Source organism: Trichomycterus rosablanca, chromosome 2 (genome assembly GCF_030014385.1).
Source record: "Trichomycterus rosablanca isolate fTriRos1 chromosome 2, fTriRos1.hap1, whole genome shotgun sequence".
Classification (NCBI taxonomy): Eukaryota; Metazoa; Chordata; class Actinopteri; order Siluriformes; family Trichomycteridae; genus Trichomycterus; species Trichomycterus rosablanca.
Window position 1 is genome coordinate 55826648 of NC_085989.1, and position 22673 is coordinate 55849320.

The 22673-nt window shown below is 38.8% G+C and overlaps 2 protein-coding genes across 3 annotated transcripts; both read right to left on the reverse strand.

Annotated features, from left to right (window-relative positions):
• Window positions 1-583: 583 nt before the first annotated feature.
• On the reverse strand, window positions 584-5908 carry LOC134335683 (zinc finger protein 501-like). Its single transcript, XM_063018275.1, has 6 exons — window positions 5835-5908; window positions 5233-5329; window positions 3989-4072; window positions 3772-3882; window positions 3321-3425; window positions 584-1551 (listed from the first exon to the last, which is right to left on the reverse strand). The coding sequence occupies exons 1-6, from the start codon at window positions 5898-5900 to the stop codon at window positions 749-751; spliced, it is 1266 nt and encodes a 421-aa protein (XP_062874345.1). The 5' UTR covers window positions 5901-5908; the 3' UTR covers window positions 584-748.
• On the reverse strand, window positions 5858-21257 carry LOC134335756 (BOLA class I histocompatibility antigen, alpha chain BL3-6-like). 2 transcript variants are annotated; one of them, XM_063018359.1, is made up of 7 exons: window positions 21188-21257; window positions 19814-20071; window positions 18890-19165; window positions 16058-16336; window positions 13381-13491; window positions 13180-13212; window positions 5858-5931 (listed from the first exon to the last, which is right to left on the reverse strand). In XM_063018359.1, coding segments are annotated over exons 1-7 (1029 nt in total). In that variant the 3' UTR covers window positions 5858-5929. The 2 variants fall into 2 exon arrangements, with proteins under 2 accessions (XP_062874429.1, XP_062874422.1); XM_063018352.1 differs by lacking the exon at window positions 5858-5931 and adding an exon at window positions 10485-11290.
• Window positions 21258-22673: the final 1416 nt, after the last annotated feature.

Here is a 22673-nt window from a genome sequence, read left to right on the forward strand (position 1 = left end):
CAGTGACAGTGAGGTGTTTAAAAACTCCAGCAGCGCTGCTGTGTCTGATCCACTCATACCAGCACAACACACACTAACACACCACCACCATGTCAGTGTGACTGCAGTGCTGCACCACCTAAATAATACCTACTCTGTAGTGGTCCTGACTATTGAAGAACAGCATGAAAGGGGGTAACAAAGCATGGAGAGCAACAGATGGACTACAGTCAGTAATTGTAGAACTACAAAGTGCTTCTATATGGTAAGTGGAGCTGATAAAATGGACAGTGAGTGTAGAAACAAGGAGGTGGTTTTAATGCTTTACCAAGATGCTGATGATGGATCCTGGTACACTTTACCTTCTACCCTCTGGAGCACATCCCACCCTGACCCATCCCAATGAACTAAACCCATCCAAGAGTTCTAAGCCCATTCTAGACCTCCACCTGGCACCAATGTTTTTGAACCATACTAGTCGTTATGTCTCAGTCTATAATTTTAATATTTTCTTCATTGGTTGTCTTTCAAAGCCTGGTTCTTCTCAAAGCATCAAACTGAAACCTCTATAACCTCTAGATCTCTATAAAGCTGCAGACAAATGTTTGTTTGTTTGCTTGTTTATTGGTGTACCACCCTGTCAACACACTGGTAACACTCATGGCATGATTGTTCAGTATTATTAAATAAATAAAGGATCAGATCTAAGTCTTTAATGTTCTCTTGCATCAATGTACTGTTGAGTGTCTCTAAAATATTCCAGTTTGTGTTAACTGGTGAGGATCAGAAACCCAGTTTGATTTGACAGACCCTTATTGGTCGAGGGCTCAGTGCTGGCGCACTTGTGTGTTTTGAATGTACTTGAATGAATGAAGCTCCGCCCACAGTCTGAGCAGTAGTACAGGTTCTCCCCGGTGTGAATGCGCTGGTGGATCTTGAAATGGCCCGGCTGAGTGAAGCTCTTCCCGCACTCGGAGCACCGGTACGGTTTCTCTCCGGTGTGAATGCGCTGGTGTCGCTGGAGAGAATTCTTCCGATTGAAGGTCTTGTTGCAATGCGAGCACCGATAGGGCTTCTCCCCCGTATGAGTGCGCTGGTGTATCTTGAGAGTGCTGCCGTCAGTGAAGCTCTTGCCGCACAGTGAACACTGATACAGTCTTTCTCCGGTGTGAATGCGCCGGTGCTTTTCGAGGTAATTCTGGTACATAAAACTCCTCCCGCACTCCAGGCACTGATAGGGCTTCTGTCCGAGGTGAATGCGCTCGTGGCGTTGGAGATGACCCAGCTGGGTGAAGCTCTTCTGGCACTGGGAGCACTGGTGTGGTTTCTCTCCTGTGTGGGTTCGCTGGTGGGATTTGAGATTGTTCTGCTGGGTGAAGCTCTTCCCACACAGCGAGCAGCGATACGGCTTCTCTCCGGTGTGGATGCGCTCGTGGGATCTGAGGTTACTGTGTTTTGGGAAGATCTTCCCACAGTGTGAACAGGGGTAGCAATTCCTCCCTGTGACGCTCTGCTGGAGAGGTTCAGGAGAACCTGGATGGAACTGATCCATTTCTGGAGTGCTGCTCAGTTCTGGAGAAGGACAAAACAGAATCCAAAAGTATTTAGAAGAATTATTAAAAAAAACTGCTGCGATTAGAGATATAAACATTTCTAGGTGCTCGTAATTAACAAGTACACAATATAGCCAAAACTATGTGGACATCTGACCACGAGCTTGTTCGTCATTCCATTCTTAAACCATTGGAGACAATATAGAGTTGGTTGCTTTACTTGTGTCTGGAACTTTTTACCCATTTAGTTAAATTACCATTTGTGAGACCTGAGTTCCAATTCAGCCCAAACTAACTGGATTCTTCCCAATCAGCTGAACCAATCCAAGAGTTCTAAACCTATTCAGAAGACCTGGGCTCATCCTACAGTACTGGACCTGATCTCATCCTAGACACCTGGACTCATCCTAGAAAAAAAACCCAGCTTTCTAGTCCAGCAGCAGCTTCATAGTCCAGCAGCTCTTGCTGGACTAGAAATCCAATGAACTAGAAATCTGATGCTGGATTAAAAGCTGATGGAATAAGAATCTGAGGCTGGACTAAAAATCTAAAGCTTTTTAGTCTATCAGCTTTTTAGTCCAGCATCAGCTTCTTAATCTATTAGCTTTGTAGTCCATCAGCTTTCTAGTCCAGCATCAGCTTCTTAATCTATTAGCTTTGTAGTCCATCAGCTTTGTAGTCCATCAGCTTTCTAGTCCAGCATCAGCTTCTTAATCTATTAGCTTTGTAGTCCATCAGCTTTGTAGTCCATCAGCTTCTTAGTCTATCAGCTTTCTTCTTAATCTATCAGTCCTGAAATTTCCCTTTGGGATCAATAAAGTATTCTGATTCTAGTCTATTAGCTTTCTAGTCTAGAAGCTTTCTAGTCCAGCATCAGCTTCTTAGTCTATCAGCTTTGTAGTCCATCAGCTTTCCAGTCCAGCAGCTTTCTAGTCAAGCATCAGCTTCTTAGTCCATCAGATTTTTAGTTCAGCAGCTTTCTAGTCCAGCAGCTTTCTAGTCCAGTAGCTTTCCAGTCCAGCAGCTTTCTAGTCCAGCAGCTTTCCAGTCCACCAGCTTTCCAGTCCACCAGCTTTCTAGTCCAGCATCAGCTTCTTAGTCCATCAGCTTCTTAGTCCATTAGATTTCTAGTCCAGCAGCTTTCTAGTCCAGTAGCTTTCCAGTCCAGCAGCTTTCTAGTCCAGAAGCTTTCCAGTCCATCAGCTTTCTAGTCTAGCATCAGCTTCTTAGTCTATCAGCTTTTTAGTCCAGCAGCTTTCTAGTCCAGCATCAGCTTCTTAATCTATTAGCTTTGTAGTCCATCAGCTTTCTAGTCCAGCATCAGCTTCTTAATCTATTAGCTTTGTAGTCCAGCAGCTTTCTAGTCCAGCATCAGCTTCTTAATCTATTAGCTTTGTAGTCCATCAGCTTTCTAGTCCAGCATCAGCTTCTTAGTCTATCAGTCCTGCAATTTCCCTTTGGGATCAATAAAGTATTCTGATTCTAGTCCATCAGCTTTCCAGTCCATCAGCTTTCTAGTCCAGCATCAGCTTCTTGGTCCATCAGATTTTTAGTCCAGCAGCTTTCTAGTCCAGCCTCTAGCTTTCCTATGTTTGTCTTCCTTGAGTATTGAATGAAGGGTCAGATTAAGCCTTGCTTGTGGCTCATGGGGTATGAGGTACAGGTGCTTTCCTAATGCCAGTTTTGTTAAAAGTACCACAGGAACATGAGAACATAGTGCTAGAGCCTAACGCTATGATGATGTAAGAACAGGAAACAATGTTATCTGTAAATGATGGAAGATCTCACCTGTGTCCCATAAGTAATCATCATCATCTTTAGGTTCTTCCACCTTTATTAGCCTCGTGTGGAACTCTTCATTCACTTCTTCTACTGAGGTTGATGAACCTCCATCTGTAATTCCATCGATTACTTTCAGTTAGAGTCACTTCAATAACACACATAAACACATAGTGGTCATAAGTATGTGGACACCTGACATTTTGGTGTGTGCCTATGCCTAAAAAGAGCATATCAGAGGTCAAGCACTGATGTTCACAATCAGCATTCCTATTAATCCCAAAGGTGTTTGGTAGCATTGCAGGCTCTGTGCTGGCTACTGGAGTTCCTCAGGTCCATGATTTGACCAAACTTTAAACCTGAACTCAATAATCAGGATGGGTGTCCACATACTTTTGGCTATATGGAGCAGAAAACAAAAAGTAAGGACGTTTTATTCAAATAAACTGTGTTTTCATACAGAAATAATCTTCAGCTTCGGCTTCTTCAAGTTTTACAGTCTTAATCTGGTGTCCTTCATTATGTTCACCCACAGAGCTGATGTGTTCCTCAGGGCTTGATGTTCCTCCACCTGAAACCCACCAGAGAATAAATCACTTTCATTCAGAAACAGAAGAAAGTCTCATCAGATGGTAAGATAAGTCCAGTTTGGACAATTATGCACTATGATTACTCACAGAGATCATCTTCATCTTCTCCAGGTTCTTCGTCATTCTCCTGGTCAGAAGTGATGACCACCATGGAGATAGAAGTTCCTCCACCTAAGATGCACCATTATAATTCAAAAGGTAGAATACAGCAAAAATCACAGCAACATGACTGCTGTGCCACAGTGAAATAAGGTTCTGATACAGGTAAGTCGGTGGCCAAAAGTATGTAGACACCTGACCATGAGCTTGCTGGACATCCCATCCCATCCCAAAACCATAAGTAATATCATGGTGCTATCATTGACTTTATACTTCTGATAGCAATGGGTTTGGCTAAGACGCCTGCACTCAATAATAAAAAGGGATGTCTGGATACTTTTGACCTTTTGGTGTGGATCATGTAGATTTTTGAAAACAACGGACCGCCTTTAGGTTAATGACCAAAGCCACACGGAGTCGAAGGTCAAGTCATGACGATCAGATCACAATGTCAGTGGCTCCTGTTAAGAGTGTTTGCTGGAGGGAATGTCCAGTGCTTTACTAAATTATTCACGCATCACTAAAAGTATTTGGACATCTGACCATGAGCTTGTTGGACATCCCATTTAAAAAACAAACTGCATTAAAATAGTGACCTCTGTGTTCTGGTTCATTCCAGAGCTGTTGAGTGGAGCTGAGGTCAGGACTCTGCAGGACGCTGGAGTTCTTTTAAACTGAGATTTTCTTCATGTCTTTTTAGAGCTCGCTTTGTGCACAGGAGCAGGACTGTTGCTAACTTAGTTAATTAGAAGGGGTGTCCCAATACTTATGTCCATATAGTGTATTTCAGTTCTTCAGACAAAAAACAACCTGAGTGAGTTAGAAATGTGCAGAAATAGAATCTGAAAGGGGGCAAATCATTTTTGATATATAATCATTTTTGTTAATAAAAACAGGAGGAAAAAAATTCGACTAACTAGAGATGTAACGATGCACCACAAGACAGTTAAAAATCGGTGCACGTGTCATTTTGTTTAAAAAAATCAGGAAAAAAGTCGTATCGTGAACCCAGTATCGTGAATCGTATTGCATCGTGGGTAGAGTATATCGTTAAATCCCTACGACTAACATAAGTTTAGGTAGCTTTACAGCGATCATAAAATATATAAATAAAAACCCATGAAAATAAAAAGCAGCCAGAGCTCCTGCTTTTGGTTCGAGTCAGCTGAAAATATCGACACGAAGTACTAACGTCGCTCTGGACTGGACACTAATAAGCAAAGTTTTCTTACAAGGATCTTCATCATCATCATCATCTTCTTCTTTTATAATCTTCCTCAGAACTCCAGCAGAAGTGCTACAAGTGTACATCTGCAGGACCTCACAGGGCTAATGACCAAACAAGAAGAATAATTGTTCAGCAAATCAAACCTACAAGGTTTCACCTGGTCTGTTCTGATTCTAGTGCAAATAAAGATTACATAATAATAATAATATTCATCAAAAATAATATTATTAACTCATAATAATATCAATGATAAAATAACACAATGAACCAAATAATAATACATAACATAAAATCTATAATAATAATAATAATAATACTACATAAAAAATGAAGGTAATTATTAAAAAACTAAAGATAATAATAGGATTAATAACATAAATAATAATAAAAGATTAATAATTATTATACATGATATTGTTGTTAATAATTATTATAAAAATACAATTAATATTAACAGTTAATAATAACAGTAATAAATAAAATAGGTAAATACATTTAAGGACTGGTAGAAGAGTCTGAGTGTCAGTATGAAGCTGATGTTGATGTGGAGATTTTGCATCATGTTCCAGTATAAAAGTAGAAACTCTGATTAGCATATACATGCACCTGTGAGAGGTTGTGAGCTGAAGGGCACTTTCTGGAAGATGGTTCACTCTTGTCTTCTGATTCCATCCCAACAGCAGAACCAAAGTTCCAGAATCTTCTGTAAACAACACACAGTGTTCTTCACTCAAGAGTTCCTCATCAAAATCTGTTCTACACATGTTCCAGAAGATCTCAGAGGTTCTACAGAGGAAACACATCAATGAAGACTAGAACCAACAGCAGCTCATGTTGTACAGAATGTGATGTTAGCTAGATCTTTAGACACATGACCAGATAAATGAATATATGGATGAAGAGCTGGACAGATGAACACAGATTAATTAATGAATTGAGGAATACATCAATGATTGAATGTATGAATAAACAAATTGATGAATGAATAAACAGTTGGATGGTTGAAGGGGTAAAATAATAAACACACAAATGGATAAACAAATGAATGAATAAATGAATGATTCAATAAATGAATGAACAATTTATTGATGGATAAACAGATTAACAATTGTATGAATGAATGAATGAATAAATGAACAGATAAGGAGAAATAGAACATGGATTAATGAATAGATAAACAAAGGCATACATGAATTAATAAATCAATGGACAAATAAATAAATAAGGCGATGAATGGCTGGATAAATGAATAAATGACTGGATGAATTAATGAACAAAAAGATGGATAAGGGAATGAATGAATAAATAGATAAACTAATGGATGAATAAATTAAAAATGGAATAAACAAGTGGATGTATTAATAGATAAATAAATGAATAAACTGATGAAAGAATAAACCAATGAATGAATGGATAAATAAAGAAATGGATCTATAAACCAATAAATAAACAAATTAACCCATTAATGAATGAATAAACAAAATAAGTATATAGATGAACTAATGGTTAAATAAACAAATTAATGAATAAATGGACAAATGAATAACCAGATGAAGAGATTAGTAGGCACATAAATGAACAGATGAATGGATAAACAGCTACATAAATGGCTATATGAATCGTTAAATGAATGAACTGATTAATGAACAAAAGGTAGATGAATGAATGGATAAATAATAAAATGATGAATAAACAAAAAGTAGATGTATGAATAGATAAATAGATAAGCAAATGGATGTACGAACCGATAAATGAACGAATTAATGATGAAGAAATGGATAAACAGATGAATTGATGAAAAGATTCATAAATTACTGAACTGATGAATGAATAAACAGATGAGTGGATGAATAGATAAACAAGATAAATTAACAAATTAATGAATAAGTAAACAGATGAATGAGTAAACAGATAAACAGATGGGTGAATAAACAAATGAATAAATATATAGACAAATTAATGAATGATGGAGGAATGAATAAACAGATTGATGGATGGATGGATAAATGAAAAGATTATTGAATGAATAAGCAGTTAAATGAATAAATAGATGAATGGATGAATAGATGAATAATTGAATGAACTAATTAATTAATAAACATAAATCAATGAACTGATTAAAGAACAAAAAGTAGATAATTGAATGAATAAATAAACAAATGGTTATATGAATCGATAAATTAACAAATTAACCAATTAATGAATAAGTAAACAGATGAATGAATAAACAGATAAACAGATGGGTGAATAAACAAATGAATAAATAAACTGACAAATTAACTAATGATGGAAAAAACTAATAAACAGATAATTGAATAAATCAATAAATGAATAAACAGATGAATAGATGAACATATGGATGGATGAATAGATATATTGATTAATAAATGAATGGAAAAGTAGTATGGATGAAGAGATGAAAGTTTTCATTAACATATAAATGGCTGGATGAATGAATGAATGAATGAATGAACAGATGAATTGGGGAATAAATGAATACACACATTAATGAATGGATAAATAAATAAACTAATGGATGAATAAATTAAAAAATAAATAAATAAACAGACTAATGAATTAATGAATAAACAGATGAATTGATGAAAAGATAAATAACTGAATGAACTGATGAATGAACAAAAAGTTGAATGGATAAATGAATTTAGTGGTTACTGAACAAAAGGCAGATGAATGGTGAGATAAATAGATAAACAAATGGATGTATGAATCGATAAATTAACAAATTAATCAATTAATAAATGAATAAACATATAAATAAATAAACAATGAATGATAAAGGGTTGAATAAACAGCTAAATGGATGAATAAATAAATAAATAAATAAATAAATAAATAAATAAATGAGCTGATGAATGAATAAGATAAATTAGTAAATAGATCAACGGATGATTAAATAAACAAATGAATAAATAAATGGACACATAAACAGATAAATGAATGGCTTCTTGAATGTATAATCTTTTTACACACACTGAACATTAGTTCGAATCCCACCGTTTTAAAACATTCCATCTCAGTTTTCACTGCTAGTAGAATCTGCTTCAGTATTTATCCCACTACAGCAGGTTGGAATGATTTACATGTTGATACAGAACGCTGTGGTGAAGAGGAACGCTGTGCGGAACACTGTTACCTGCTGCTATTTGTGATGCTAACGGTTAGCCGTGAAGCTAGCGGTGCGCGTGTAGTTTACCTCTCGTTTAAAGCAGAGCGGCGTTCAAAACTTTTCAAATTCACTTAAATGATTTATTAATTCATGATTTGATGAATATACATATATAAATATACATAAATATTTAATCCACGCAGCATTAGCATTAGCACAGATGTTAGCTTCTTCTAGACTTCATAGCCACTGGTTTTGCTACGTTACCGCCACCATCTGAACTGGAGTGATAAATATCATGGATGTTATAAAATCACCATATTAAAACTTTTTTTAAAGAATGTAACATCTTTTCACTTAATTCAATAAAAAAAAAATCTGTGTATTTTCTTCCTTTTTCACTAATTTCATCTCTTAGGCCTGGTTGTGCTTTCTGCTAATTTGGTTCCTCATACTGGAGTTAAACAGAAAACAGAACTGATGTAACTTGTCTGTTTGAGCTTATTGTCCTTCATGTTACTTCCATCATGTATGTTCATGTTTTAAATGATTGTAATGTGGGTTTAAATGAATATTTAGAGTTCTAAATTCTTAATTAAGACTACTTTCTTTTATGTTGACTATTTGACTACTGGACTAATTGTGAATAGCTTTGTACTAAATCCAAATTGAAATGGACATTGTTTGTTTATTAGGATTTTAACGTCATGTTTTACACTTTGGTTACAGAAACGGTAGTTATCAGTTCACAAGGTTATATTAAACACAGTCATGGACAATTTAGTGTCTCCAATTCACCTCACTTGCACGTCTTGGACTGTGGGAGGAAACCGGAGCACCCGGAGGAAACCCACGCGGACACGGGGAGAACCCGCAAACTCCACACAGAAAGTGCCTGGACCGCCCCACCTGGGGATTAAACCCAGGACCTTCTTGCTGTAAGTGCTACCCACTTAGCCACCGTGCCACCCATATTTAGCAGGTAAAAGTTTAAAAAAATAAAATGGAGTGGCTAGTTACAGAGCTTTGATTAAAGACTTTTGGAAAATTTAATGTACAATAATGTAAAACCATGTTACCTTTAGACCAGTCAAATGCTAATGCAGCTAAACAATTGTTATCAAGTTAAAAAAAAAAAAAAAAAAACTATTTACCGGCCCCTTGGTCGGTTGGTTTCTATGAGAATTTGCTGATTTTCTTTATAAATTAGTCTTATCAACTGATAAGGTTTTAAGTGTTGGAGACAATTCATTATGAAAATAAGCACGATCCACTTAAAATTGATTCTGGGTCTGGTTTAGAATCGATAGATACCTCCCAGAATGTATGGGGGTGGAAATATACGGTGTATGATATACCATACATACCATATAGAAGCACTTTGTAGTTCTACAATTACTGACTGTAGTCCATATGTTTCTCTGCATGCTTTGTTAGCCCCCTTTCTGTTCTTCAATGGTCAGGACCCCCACAGAGCAGGTATTATTTGGGTGGTGGATGATTCTCAGCACTGCAGTGACACTGACATGGTGCTGGTGTGTTAGTGTGTGTTGTGCTGGTATGAGTGGATCAGACACAGCAGCGCTGCTGGAGTTTTTAAACACCTCACTGTCACTGCTGGACTGAGAATCGTCCACCAACCAAAAATATCCAGCCAACAGCAGCAATAGATGAGCGATCGTCTCTGACTTTATATCTACAAGGTGGACCGACTAGGTAGGAGTGTCTAATAGAGTGGACAGTGAGTGGACACGGTATTTAAAAACTCCACTCATACCAGCACAACACACTAACACACCAGCACCATGTCAGTGTCACTGCAGTGCTGAGAATCATCCACCACCTAAATAATACCTGCTCTGTGGTGGTCCTGACCATTGAAGAACAGCATGAAATGGGGTAACAAAGCATGTAGAGAAACAGATGGACTACAGTCAGTAATTGTAGAACTACAAAGTGCTTCGATATGGTAAGTGGAGCTGATAAAATGGACAGTGAATGTAGAAACAAGGAGGTGGTTTTAATGTTATGGCTGATCAGTGTAGATGATCAGCACACAGATCCTAAGCTTTATAACCAGACAGTAATAATACCCAACACACATGGTGTGAAGAAATGGATTTTATTATTAATTTAGATTTGTAGGAGAGTCTTGTAAGAGAGATATGACGTCTTCAATAAATTAATTCTGCTTCAATTTCAATAAAATAATAACCAACATGCTGCACCAGTGAAGCATCATTTAGTTTCTTTCTGTTATCTGGAGAGAATGAAAGCTTGGACTGATGATCCTCCAGTATTACCTTCATAACACACATTGTTCTTCTCTCTCCTGTTCTTGTATAGTTTCATTAAATCTCATCAACAAGTCTCACATTCACACAAATCCATTTTCATACTGAATTAAGCATTAAAATTCACTGGATTAAAATGCACAACATTTCAATTATCTGCGTTTTACACACTGCAGCTTTTTCTCCATCAGGCTGATTTTGGTTCCTCAGCAGACTTGAACTCAGCAAATCATGAACCCTGGTGCATAATAATTATTAAAAAGTGCAGATTCACTAACAACAAAGACTGATTAAGAGTGTGGAGGGTTAAACAATCTGAATTGAACCTGAACAAGTCTTGATCATTGAGAGTTTGAGGGTCAGGAAGGGGGTGTGAGGAGGTGCTGAAATTATTGTAAGATTTATAGCTCTGCAGCTGTCTGATTTATATATATTAATGAACCTAGAAGAATGCAACCAAACAGCCTCATCAAACACAAACATATGCAAAACTAGCAGATTCAGCACAGAGTGAAAATCCCAATTAATCATCCAATATTACATGTATTACATAATAATACATATTATAACAGTTTTGCAATAAAAATCATCTTTGGAATGCTCTGTGATCTACATTCCTCACCTCCATCTGCATCTCAGTCCTGCAAAGAGCAACAAGGAAAAACTATCAGCAGCTAAACTGAAATTTAATTGTCATCCTTGTAAAATTAAAAGCATGACTGCAAATCCTTTATTTTCTTTAATATAATGGTCTTTTTATACAGATTCAGGGTTTTTGGAGTGAAATTAGCCATCAAAGGACAAACATCTAATCTTTACATTTAAAACGTTATCAAAATTGATGAAAGGTATTGATGGTTCATTTTTAATCTTCCTGGATTTAAGTGAACAACATATGATATTTACATTATTAGAGAATGATAAGTGTGGAAAGCTAGCCTGTTGTCCACCAGCTTGTTTGTTGAGTGCTGAGCCATGTGTTATCTGAATAAACACTGTTATTATGGTACGTTTTGACCACTGTTGGGGCCCTGAGCAAGGCCCTCAACCCTCAGTTGCTTAGATTGTATACTGTCACAGTACAGTAAGTCGCTTTCGATAAAAGAGTCAGCTTTGGACCACTTTGAAAAAGGGTATTTACATATCCAGAGTGGGTACAAACCTGACAGTAACGACTTTCACCTTGGTCAGGGTTGTGGTTGGTCCTCTGCAAAAGGCAGGAATACCATCTGGGCAGCAATACTGCCATTCCATCGCAGAATGATTGTACATGCACTTACTCAATCAAACATAGGGAACATTTAATAGAGTCGTTTATGATAAGGTGGTTTATGCAAAAGAGTTGACACATCAACAAGACAGTGACAGCTTGGTGGTTAAGGTACTGGACTGGTAACTGCTTAGAACTTTTAGCTCTTATTAGTCTAGTTAGATATGAGAGGATTCTTCAGCCCAGAGTCTTGATTGACATCCACAAAATTAATTATTTACTAAATAGAAAGTAAACAACTTTTTATAATCACAGTATCTACATTTACTGACGTTTTTTATCCAAATGGACATACAATTATGACTGAATACCATGCAAGCAATGAAGGAACCCAACTGTGAGAGTAGTGGGATTGAAGCAGCAATTTTCTGATCACCGAGCTGCACTGATGTTAACGGAGGACAGGAAGACACGGAAACGTTTCCAAAATTGCATCTTAAATGTACATTAAATGTTAATAGATTCTGAGGAACGATTGAGAAAATATATCTGTCAGGTTTAAAGCATTAAACATATTAAACAATTGTCAGTGCTTTGTTTCTGCCTCAGACAAATAATGCAACAGTTAATCTCAACTACAGCTCCCAAAACCCATGGCAGCTATACAAAATGGCTCGGTTGGTAGCGCTGTCACCTTACAGAAAGATAGTCTTGGGTTTGATTCCCAGGTGGAGCGGTCTGGGTCCTTTCTGTGTGGAGTTTCCTCTGAGTGCTCTGGCGACTTGTTGGTGGTGTTGGCTACATTTTTAGCCTGGTAAATCAGACCCACCGGGACCCCGAATTGGATAAAGCGGTGGTAAAACATAAATGATTGAATGATTATGTTCATGACTTGTGTTTACTGAGCGGTTTATTATTTTATAGCCATAGTGTGTTTTGAGCTCATGCCTGTTTATAATTTATGACTTCAGCCTGATCTATTTTGCCTGTTGGATAGGTGTTCAACTGCACCTCTTTGAATGCCTCTGTCTGAACTAATTTTTCAACATACATGACCAGAATGGCTTAAAATAGTTCGTTTAGGAGGTGTTATTGGCGGTTCTAGTCAAGATGTAGTAACAAAAACAGTTTTTATCACATATCGGTGTAAATAATATCAGATCTTACTCTCTCATTTAACACCAAGACACTCAGGAACCAGGGGAGGAAATAACGACTTCAGAAACATTCAAAATCATCAAACTCTCACAACAAAGTGGATTAAACATCAGCATCATTTATTATATTTTAATAACACACTGATATTAAATGAATACTTACAGGTGTTGGGGTTGACAGGAACTGCTCCAAAGCCTGAAACAAAGATAATGAACAAGCAGTTGTTATAAGAACTGTAAACTGTAGATGATCCTCTGCCGTACAGAACTGAAGATCTCAGTCCATGATTATCAATAAATCTGTAGAATATCTGTAGTTTACTTAATCAATCCATTTTTTTTTAGTTCACTTTTGCTCTCTTACCAGATTTCTTCTTCTTCAAGATCAGAACTCCAACACCTACACCCACAAGAGCAGCAACAGCCACGACTGCACCAACAATCGTCCTAGTACCAACTGATACTCCAACTGGATCTACAGAACATCAATCAGAACAGGATCTCTATTAAAAACCTCATTTTCAGAAAAGTTGGGACATTTCGGAAATATAATAAAAAAAAAGGATCTGTGATGTGTTAATTCACTATTCACAATAAAAAAGAATTCCCATTTCCAATGTTTTCACTGATCAACTTCATTGCACTTAATTATTGTTTGGAGGTGGTTTTAATGTTATGGCTGATCAGTGTATGTCTTCTATAGATTCAGTTTTGACATGAACATCCTGTTGTTGGATTGTCTTTGAACTAATAGTCTGACTAATAGCCTAAGTATTGTGATTTAATAACCAGGGAAAGTGAAACGCAGAAGATAGACGCTGGTTTAGTTTACTTTGTGGCATTGCAAGTTAATTATCAACCTTGTGAAGTTGATTTATTAACTTTTCCCCCAGAGGGCTCATAAAAGAAGCCATTTGTTTGAATCGGAGATCAACAACACTGAAGTTTGGAGTTCCCCGTCTGGTGGGCCATAAAATCCTGAAGATAAGAAAGCTTCAGAATGTGAAACACCTTTTTTTTTTAAGAAACACCTTGACGAGGTACAGACTGAGTGCACATGACCTGGCCGTGGAGACGGGGCGACACACCCGGTCCTGGCTGCCCCGAGAGAAGAGCACTGCACTGCACTCTCAGTACAGTAGAGACGGAGCTGCACTTCCTCACCCAGTGTACCAAGTACCACCACATCCGCTCCCAATTCTTCCCCAAATTTAACACCATCATCCCCGACTTAAACTCCAGACCAACTGGCTCACCTACTGGCCCAGGTGAAAGACAGTGGGTGACTGCTTACATGACTTATTATTATTGTAACTGTAAATATTAGTTTTTAATTATAATTTATTGTAATATAATTATAATATATTAATTTATTGTTACATTGTTGTTACTACTTGCACTGTTTTTCTTAAATTTTATATGTATGTCTGTAACTTTTTGTAATATATTTATTATTTTCTATTGTCATTATTATTTGTATTATATTTCATAAATGTGTAACTAAGCTTTGGCAATATGAATGTCCATATTCTGTCTTGCCAATAAAGCTACGTTTGAGTTTGAGTGAATCCTGTGGAATATGAAGGTTGGAATTTTCCAAAAGATGTTCATGATCCAAGGGGATTGTTGGAGGTTGGCAGCTGCTTCACTACACACAATACACCCTCATACCATGACGGTTGTTGGCATTATCAGCTTTTACTGGTATCAGTCTGGGGGGGTTCTTTTCGACACAGAGAGCTCAATGCTTGTTTTTCCCAGAAGAGACTTGGATTCACCTGACCACAAAAAAAGTTTCCACAGTCATCTAGACCATCTGAGATGAGTTTGGGCCCAGAGAACTCTTTCATGTTGTGTAATAGTTTCAGGCTGGATCTCCGTGTTAGGTTACAACAGTTTTCTGAAGAACCCTCAAGTCCATGTGGCTATTAATCACAGTAGCATGACTTTGTTTTTACGCAATGTCATCTGATGGGTCAAATGTCACCCACATTCATAAGTGGTTTCCATTATTGTCCTATATGGAGTGAGGTTTCTCCAGATTCCCTGAATCTTTTCACAATATTATGTACGGTAGATGGTGAAATGTCTAAGTTATTTGTAATCTTGCATTGGAAAATGTTCTTTTTAAACTGATTGGAAGTTCTCTCTTGCTTGTACCAACTGATCCTTTGGTGGATCCTTATTTAATACCCCATCATGATTCCCTCACCTGTTACCAACTCACCTGCTTATTGTGGAACCCTGTAAATGGAATACTCTAAAGCAGGAGTGAGCAAACTTTTTGGCTCAATGGCCATTCTGGGTTTTAAATTTTGACAGAAGAGCCAGGCCAGTGGGGAGCAGATTGTGGGGATGAGCTACTCTAACTCACTTTCTTAATTGCTTATCCAATCGGTTGGGCAGTGCTGGAGCCTATCCCAGCTTTTCAATGGGTCCAAGACACACAGTAACACCCCTGATGGGCGCCATTCCATCTCAGGGCAGACATTCACTTATAGGTCAGTTCAGTGTCTCCAGTTAACCTGACTGCATGTTTTTGGACTGTGAGAGGAAACCGGAACTCCCGGAGGAAACCCACGCAGACACGGGGAGAACATGCAAACTCAACACAGAAAGGACCCAGACCGCCCCGTCTGGGACCTTCTTGCTGTGAGGCGACAGTGCTAATATGAATTAAATTTAAGACTTATTACCTCAGAAGTAGAGATGACATACTTTACCAGCCCTATCTTTCCATTTCAATAGGAACAGTGTTCTTGATCACCCATTTTTGCCAGCGTATCAACTCTGCTTTAGCAGTGGTTGGTATTGTTTAGCGTGTACCATCTAGTGGAATCAACTGAAATGCAAGGTAGTGATGGTAATGAAATGAGTGCAGTCATTAGGACAATTTTGTAAATACTCGACAGGCCAGATTAAACAGATCAACCACTGCTCTTAAGAGAATTAACAAAACGTCCCAACTTTTTTGGAAATGTGGTTTGTAGAAACTCACAGTGTAAATGTGGAGGTTCTACATTAAAGTCTTTCTTTCTTACCTGGAACCGTTTGCACAGTTTCCTTCTCCAGGCTGATGTGCTGAACCACACAGGTGTATCTGTGTTCCTTCAGCTCCTCAGATGAGACTCTCAGAATGGCTCTCTTCTGGAAGCTTCCATCCTGGTTGGGTAGAGTCTCTCTGATCTCCACGTCCTCGTGCACTTCTTCTCCGTCCTTCTGCCAAAACATCAGAAGTCCTCTGGGGTAGAAACTTGTAGCGTGGCACACCACCTCTGGGGAGGGGAAGTGCTTGTGGAAGACAAACACCTCAGGAGGAACTGTGGAGACCGGGGTAAACATTACAGACTGCAGGACTGCTCAGACAATAATAGTCAATAATATTTGGACACTAATGAATCTCTACTTTAATTGATTAATAGAGATGTACAGCCGATTCCAGTTCTGACTTCTTCACACACACAATGGCTACTCAGTTTTCTCTTTTATTTTGGCTAAATATACACATGAAAGCAGATCTGACATTAATTCTTTACTTCGGTTCACATGAAGCAGCAGAGTTTAAAAGAGGTTCACCTCTGCTTTGTTCTGGTCAGGGTCAGAGCGGGTCTGATTAATTGAGCAAAAGACAGGAAACACCTTGGACATGTTGCCAGTTCATCACAAGGCACACACACACACACACACTTTCACTCCTGTAAAGCAACCTTGAGATTGTGAAAGCTGCTATATAAATAAAACGTATTGTTATTGGCACCCCGTCCAGGGTATTTCTTCCTTATGCCCAGTGTTTTTCTGTGAAACCGGACCCATCGTGACCCTGACCAGGATAAAGTGATTGATGAATACTAACTAAAATTAATGTAGTGTTGCTATCTGCACACACACACACACACACACACACAGAGCAATTTCCAGTGGCTTCAGTTAACATCAATGCAGGTCTTGGGAGGTCTTGGGAGAAAACAGAAACTCCAGGAGGAAACCCATACAGACATGAGGAGAACATGCAAACTGCACACAGAAGGAACGATTCCAGAACCAAGACCCTTCTTGCTGTAAGGCGACCGTTCAACCGTGGCTAAGTGGGTAGCACTGTCGCCTCACAGCAAGAAGGTCCCGGGTTCGTTCCCAAGGTGGGGTGGTCCGGGTCCTTTCTGTGCAGAGTTTGCATATTCTCCCCGTGTATGTATGGGTTTACTCCGGGAGCTCCGGTTTCCTCCCACAGTCCAAAGACGTGCAAGTGAGGTGAATTGGAGATACAGAATTGTCCATGACTGTGTTTGATATAATAACCTTGAGAAGTGATGAATCTTGTGTAATGAGTATAACTACCGTTCCTGTCATGAATGTAACCAGAGTGTAAAACATGACGTTAAAATCCTAATAAACAAACAAACAAATCAATAATCTGATGATCACTGATTGGTTGTTTAAAACAAAGAAAAATCTGCCATTTCTAATCTAGTCTGATTCCAGTTGCAAATCTCTAATTAACGATGTTCATGTGTCAGACTGATAAAGACTCCGATTCAGATGTTTCAGACTTCAATGTGTGTTCGGGCGCATTCACATGAGAAGCGTTTTGCACTTTGCTCACTGCGAGCGGTGCAGCAAAACATCATCAAAGTGCAAATATGAGACGAATCTGCATTAGTGTGGAATAAGCGTCAGATCCAGTGTTACAGCTCCACGTGTATCTGTGTTTATCTGGATTTTTCTCCCTGTTTCACTTTTAAACTTGTGTTCCACCCCGGTGGGAATCAGACGACGCTGTGTGATACCGTCTGTACCTGTACCTGTGTTGTATCAGTACTAGGTGATGCTATGTGTTCCACCCCGGTGGGAATCAGACGACACTGTGTGATACCGTCTGGCCCATAGTATCTGTGTTGTATCAGTACTAGGTGATGCTGTGTGTTCCACCCCGGTGGGAATCAGACGACGCTGTGTGATACCGTCTGGCCCATAGTACTAGAAAAGGTGACGCTGTGTGTTCCACCTGACCCGTAGTTTAAGGATTAACAGTAAAGACGTCTGGGACGCCTGTCTATGTAAGACAGAGATATCACCATGGATGAAATCGCTATATGAGCATCATTGTGTGGCAGTAGAACTGGAACACTGTACTATTGGTGACGACTGGTAGTATAAGTTACTTGGTCTGCTGTAAGTCTGTGGGATAGTCTTACTATTTAGTATTGTAATTTCCCCGTTAATATGTATAATTAATCCCTTATAATAACGTGTATCTCTCTTGTTTTAATTTCATATTCTCTAAATTGTAGGGTAATATTTTCTTTAATTTTTATCTCTCTTGTTTGAATTTCATGTTGTCTTAATTGTAACTAAATGTTTGCAAGAAGTCTTTCTGAGGTTCTAGATCTCAGGAATGTTTTAATGCTTTTAATTTTTTCCTTATGTAAAGCACTTTGAATTGCCACTGTGTATGAAAGGTGCTATACAAATAAACTTGCCTTGCCTTGTCTTACAGCTCGAGCTTCTGAGAAATGTTGAGAATCAGATTCAGCTTCTCCCAGAGTCTAAAACGCTTCTGGTTCAAAATAAAGCTTAACGTGGTTTAATGTAGTAAAAGAAGGAGACAGGAGCACTAAACTTCTCTTCATTATTACTGCTCATAAGTTCCTCCACTAATCACATTCCTCACTCGTTTTGCCATGTGAATGCGCCCTAAATGTGAATAAGTGAACTCTCTCATGAGTTGGTGATGTGTGGATGGATGAGAGTGAAGGACAGGAACAGATAATTTAGGATGGATGTTTCTCTTCCACATCCTGATGATGAAAAAGCGAGAAAATAAGCAGCAGGTTTTCAGTGATGAACAGAGTAACAGAGAGGATAAAATACTTTACCTTCCCTCTCCAGAGTCTCTCTGCTGTACGATAAATACTTCTTTATCCACTCGACACAGTCTATCTTCAGGTAGTGCTCCTTAAGCTTGTAATAGCCAACGTTAGGATCCCACTTGTTTTTAATGATCACTGCTTTGGCATTAGCTGCTGTCCAGGTGATGGTGTTCAGATCAAAGCTGAGGAAATCTTCTCCGTTATAACCGTACTGCATGTGTCCTCTCACGGTGCCGTCATCATCGAGCTCGCAGCCGTACATCTCCTGCCATGTGTGTACTCCTGCACACACACACCCAAGTATAAGCGTGATGGAATCACCTGAGCGTCTTCTTCTAACTACGTCACAATACATTGTACAAACACTGTATAGTCAGACAGATGTGGACACCCCACCATGAGCCTCTATTGGATTTATTTTATGTTCCTGACCTTGTTTACCTTAAGTTGACATCATCTTTGTCGTCATCACATCGGCTTCATAGAGTGATCGGCCCACCTACCATGGAGTTTAGCAGGCAGGCTCGGTTAGAGAATCCTGCACCTCTGCGCTGCCGTATATGGCCGGCATTTGAGGCATGGAGGCGCAGTCGACTGGTGTGTTGGTTCCTTGTAACTGACAGTCACGAAAGTCACCTGTTGTCATCTTGTTGAGGATCTTGTTAATTCGCTCCAGGTGGAGGTGTATCTATTTATCACGCTTTCTTCCCCACTAAGTTGCCAGCTCCTCCGTTGGCCACCTGCTTAATTGATGATTTTGTATTTCAGCCTGTTCACAAAATCCACGGCAGGTGGGCCCGTTCACATAGCTTATTAATTCCTCTTTTCCTTCTAAGTTTCAATTTCAGTGTTTAAAAGCTCTGCAAAGTAACACAGAATTAAGCTGTTTAAATAGTACAGTAAATAGTAAAGATAAACAGATGTTTTTACCCTCAGTCCGATTAAAGAACCGCATTATTATTGGCAGATCCACTTCGAATCGCTCCTGATTAGCCTGTGAGTTCAGAGTGTTTATATTCCAGTAATCCGGATAATCGACCTTCTTCATCCAGTCCGCCTTTGGGATTGTTCTCCTGATGTTGCTGTCATAGTAGTTAATCTGCTCTCCATCCACAATACCCACTTCAGTGTATTCTGGGAAATCGATTCCTCTGACTCCAGTGATGATGTATTGATAGGAGTGGGTTCCTGTAAAAAAAGAAAATCAATTTGAATAAATGATCATAAGCTGGATGCCCTTCCTGATGCAACTTTATATGGCCACAAGTATTTGGACACCTAAACATCCCATTTTACAAACTAACAGTATATTGTCTAAGCAATTGAAAGTTCAGAACCTTGCTCATGGTGCCCAACAGTGGCAACCTGGCAGTGGTGGGGCTTGAACTAGCGACCTTTGGATTACTAGTCCAGTACCTTAACAACTAGGCTACAACTGCCCCAAGTCTGCTCTTTTCAGCTGTAACAGCCACTCTTCTGAGAAGCCTTTTCACAAGGAATTTGTGCCCATTCATTCAAAAGAGCATTTGTATGCCTGGGCACTGATGTTGGTCAAGAAAGTCTTAGTCGATGTTCCAGTTAATTCCAGAGCTGTTGAGTGGGGCTGAGGTCAGGGCTCCGTCTTTATAGAGCTTTGTGCACAGGGGTACAGTCATGCCGGAACAGGAGGGTACCTTCCCTAAACTGTTGCTGCAAAGTTGGAAGCACGTCTTTTGTTTATAATTGATATTCAGGGGTGTCCACATACTATTGGTCAAATAGTGTACTTGTTAAAAAATAACAATACAAAAGGATAGTGGGTGCTGAGGATCTGGGTTTGAGAGTGACCCCCTGTCACTTTGTGGCTATGTGTTCCTTCTGGTCCTCCCGATTCCTCTTAATTCCGAACAATGCAGAAGGTGGATTTACCACTGCATCAAGTGTGATTGACTTAGATTGTAGATGTGCAACAGTTTGAGGAAGGCCCTTTCTTTACTCTTTATTAATGCACATGGGTTCGAAATCAGGGGCAGGTGTAGCCTAGCGGTTAAGAAACTGGACTAGTAATTTAAAGGTTGCTGGTTCAAGCCCCACCACTGCCAGATTGTCACTGTTGGGCCCTTGAGCAAGGCCCTTAACCCTCAATTGCTTAGATAATATAGTGTTCCATTACTGTAAGTCACTTTGGATCAAAGCATCTGTTAAATGCTGAAAATGTAAATGTATTGTAAAGGTATTGGAAAAAAACAATAATAATTTACTGTCATTAAGATTCATTAGAATATAATAATACATTATTCGAATGAAACAAGATGCTGAACCCACCTGCTGATGAACGATGAAGAGAAAACATAAGAAGAACCAGAAGTTTCATCACAATGCTACCGTTCTTCATCTCTCAATCCAAACTCTAACCAAATCCCATCAAAAAGAAACCAAAACAATGATCCACCACTTTATTATCTTAGTAAAGGTGCGGATTTTGGGATGAGAAGAACGTCTGGAACGATCCCTGTCTCTCTCTTTCTCTCTCAACAGGAACGGTCTACCTGTAATCAGGAGGAGGGATTTGGAGCTGAATTTGGACCAGTCAAAATTCAGGATTTAGTTCTGAGTCACCAGTGTGCAGGTTCATGCAGAAAGTGAAAGCAGCAGATGGTGGAGAAAAAAAAAACATGTCATTAAGTGCTGTTGAGTGGACTTCGTCTCCTGGTGACCAAATGGATGGTGTCCCTCCAGAACATACTGTCTTTGGTTTGGGTCTACAGGCTTTTTAATGGCTCATTTGTTCGTTCGTTCTGTTTTACCAGTGCATTATCCTATTCAAAGTCGCGGTGGGTAAAATGTACTAGGTAGGAAAGGTAGGAAACACACTGGACATGTTGCCAGTCCATCACAGTGCACACATTCATACTTACTTGCTTTTGCGGCAATCGTGCAGTTGTTTCCTGTGGCGGTGCTGCGGTCAGTTTGTGTCTTACTTTCTTACTGCTGGATCCGTTGTTGTTAATATTTGATCCAAGCAGGCAAAAGTTGTCCACCACTTCCAGATCTTCTCCATCGAAGGTTATAAAGTTAGTATTCTTTGCTGTCATGACTTTTGCCTCCTTCATATGGAGCTGAAGTCCCATCTTTTTACTCTGTTTTTAATTTTCCTCACCAGGTCTTCAGGTCTTCCTGATCTTCTGCTATGGGTGTTAAACACCCACCTTGTTCTAACAGGGTTTCAGCAGATTTGTATCCTTGGACTGTTATCTCTTAAACTAGAGTAGGGAAATGTTTACAGTTGAAGCTCTTGTAAGTCGCTCTGGATAAGCACATCTGTTAAATGTGCAGATTGAAGATTATTAATGTTTCTTCCACCAATCCTGAATCCTTGATCATCTTCCTTCAGTCATGATTCTCTCATAATATGTGCTATCTGTGGACTGTTGTATTTCCAGGTTTTGATGTAACGCAACTCATGAAGCTGGCTTGTGAAGAACTTATTGTCAACCTTATTTTTAGAAGTCTCAAGTTCTCCACAAGAGGGAAGCACTAATCCAGTATTTGATTTTGACAGCACCACCCTCCTGTTGCTAAATACTGTGACAGAATAGTTATTTTTGCAGTGTCACACACCTTAATCATGGTATTTTTCAAATGTATTCATAGCAGACAGGATGAAGCTGAGATATTTCATGTTTTATCTGCTCAACTTAATTTCATTTATTAATAAAAATTCATTCCTGCATTTCAGGCCTGCAACATATTCCAAAAAAAGTTGGGACGGGGGCAATTTAGAGCTAGTAATGAGGTGAAAACACTAAAT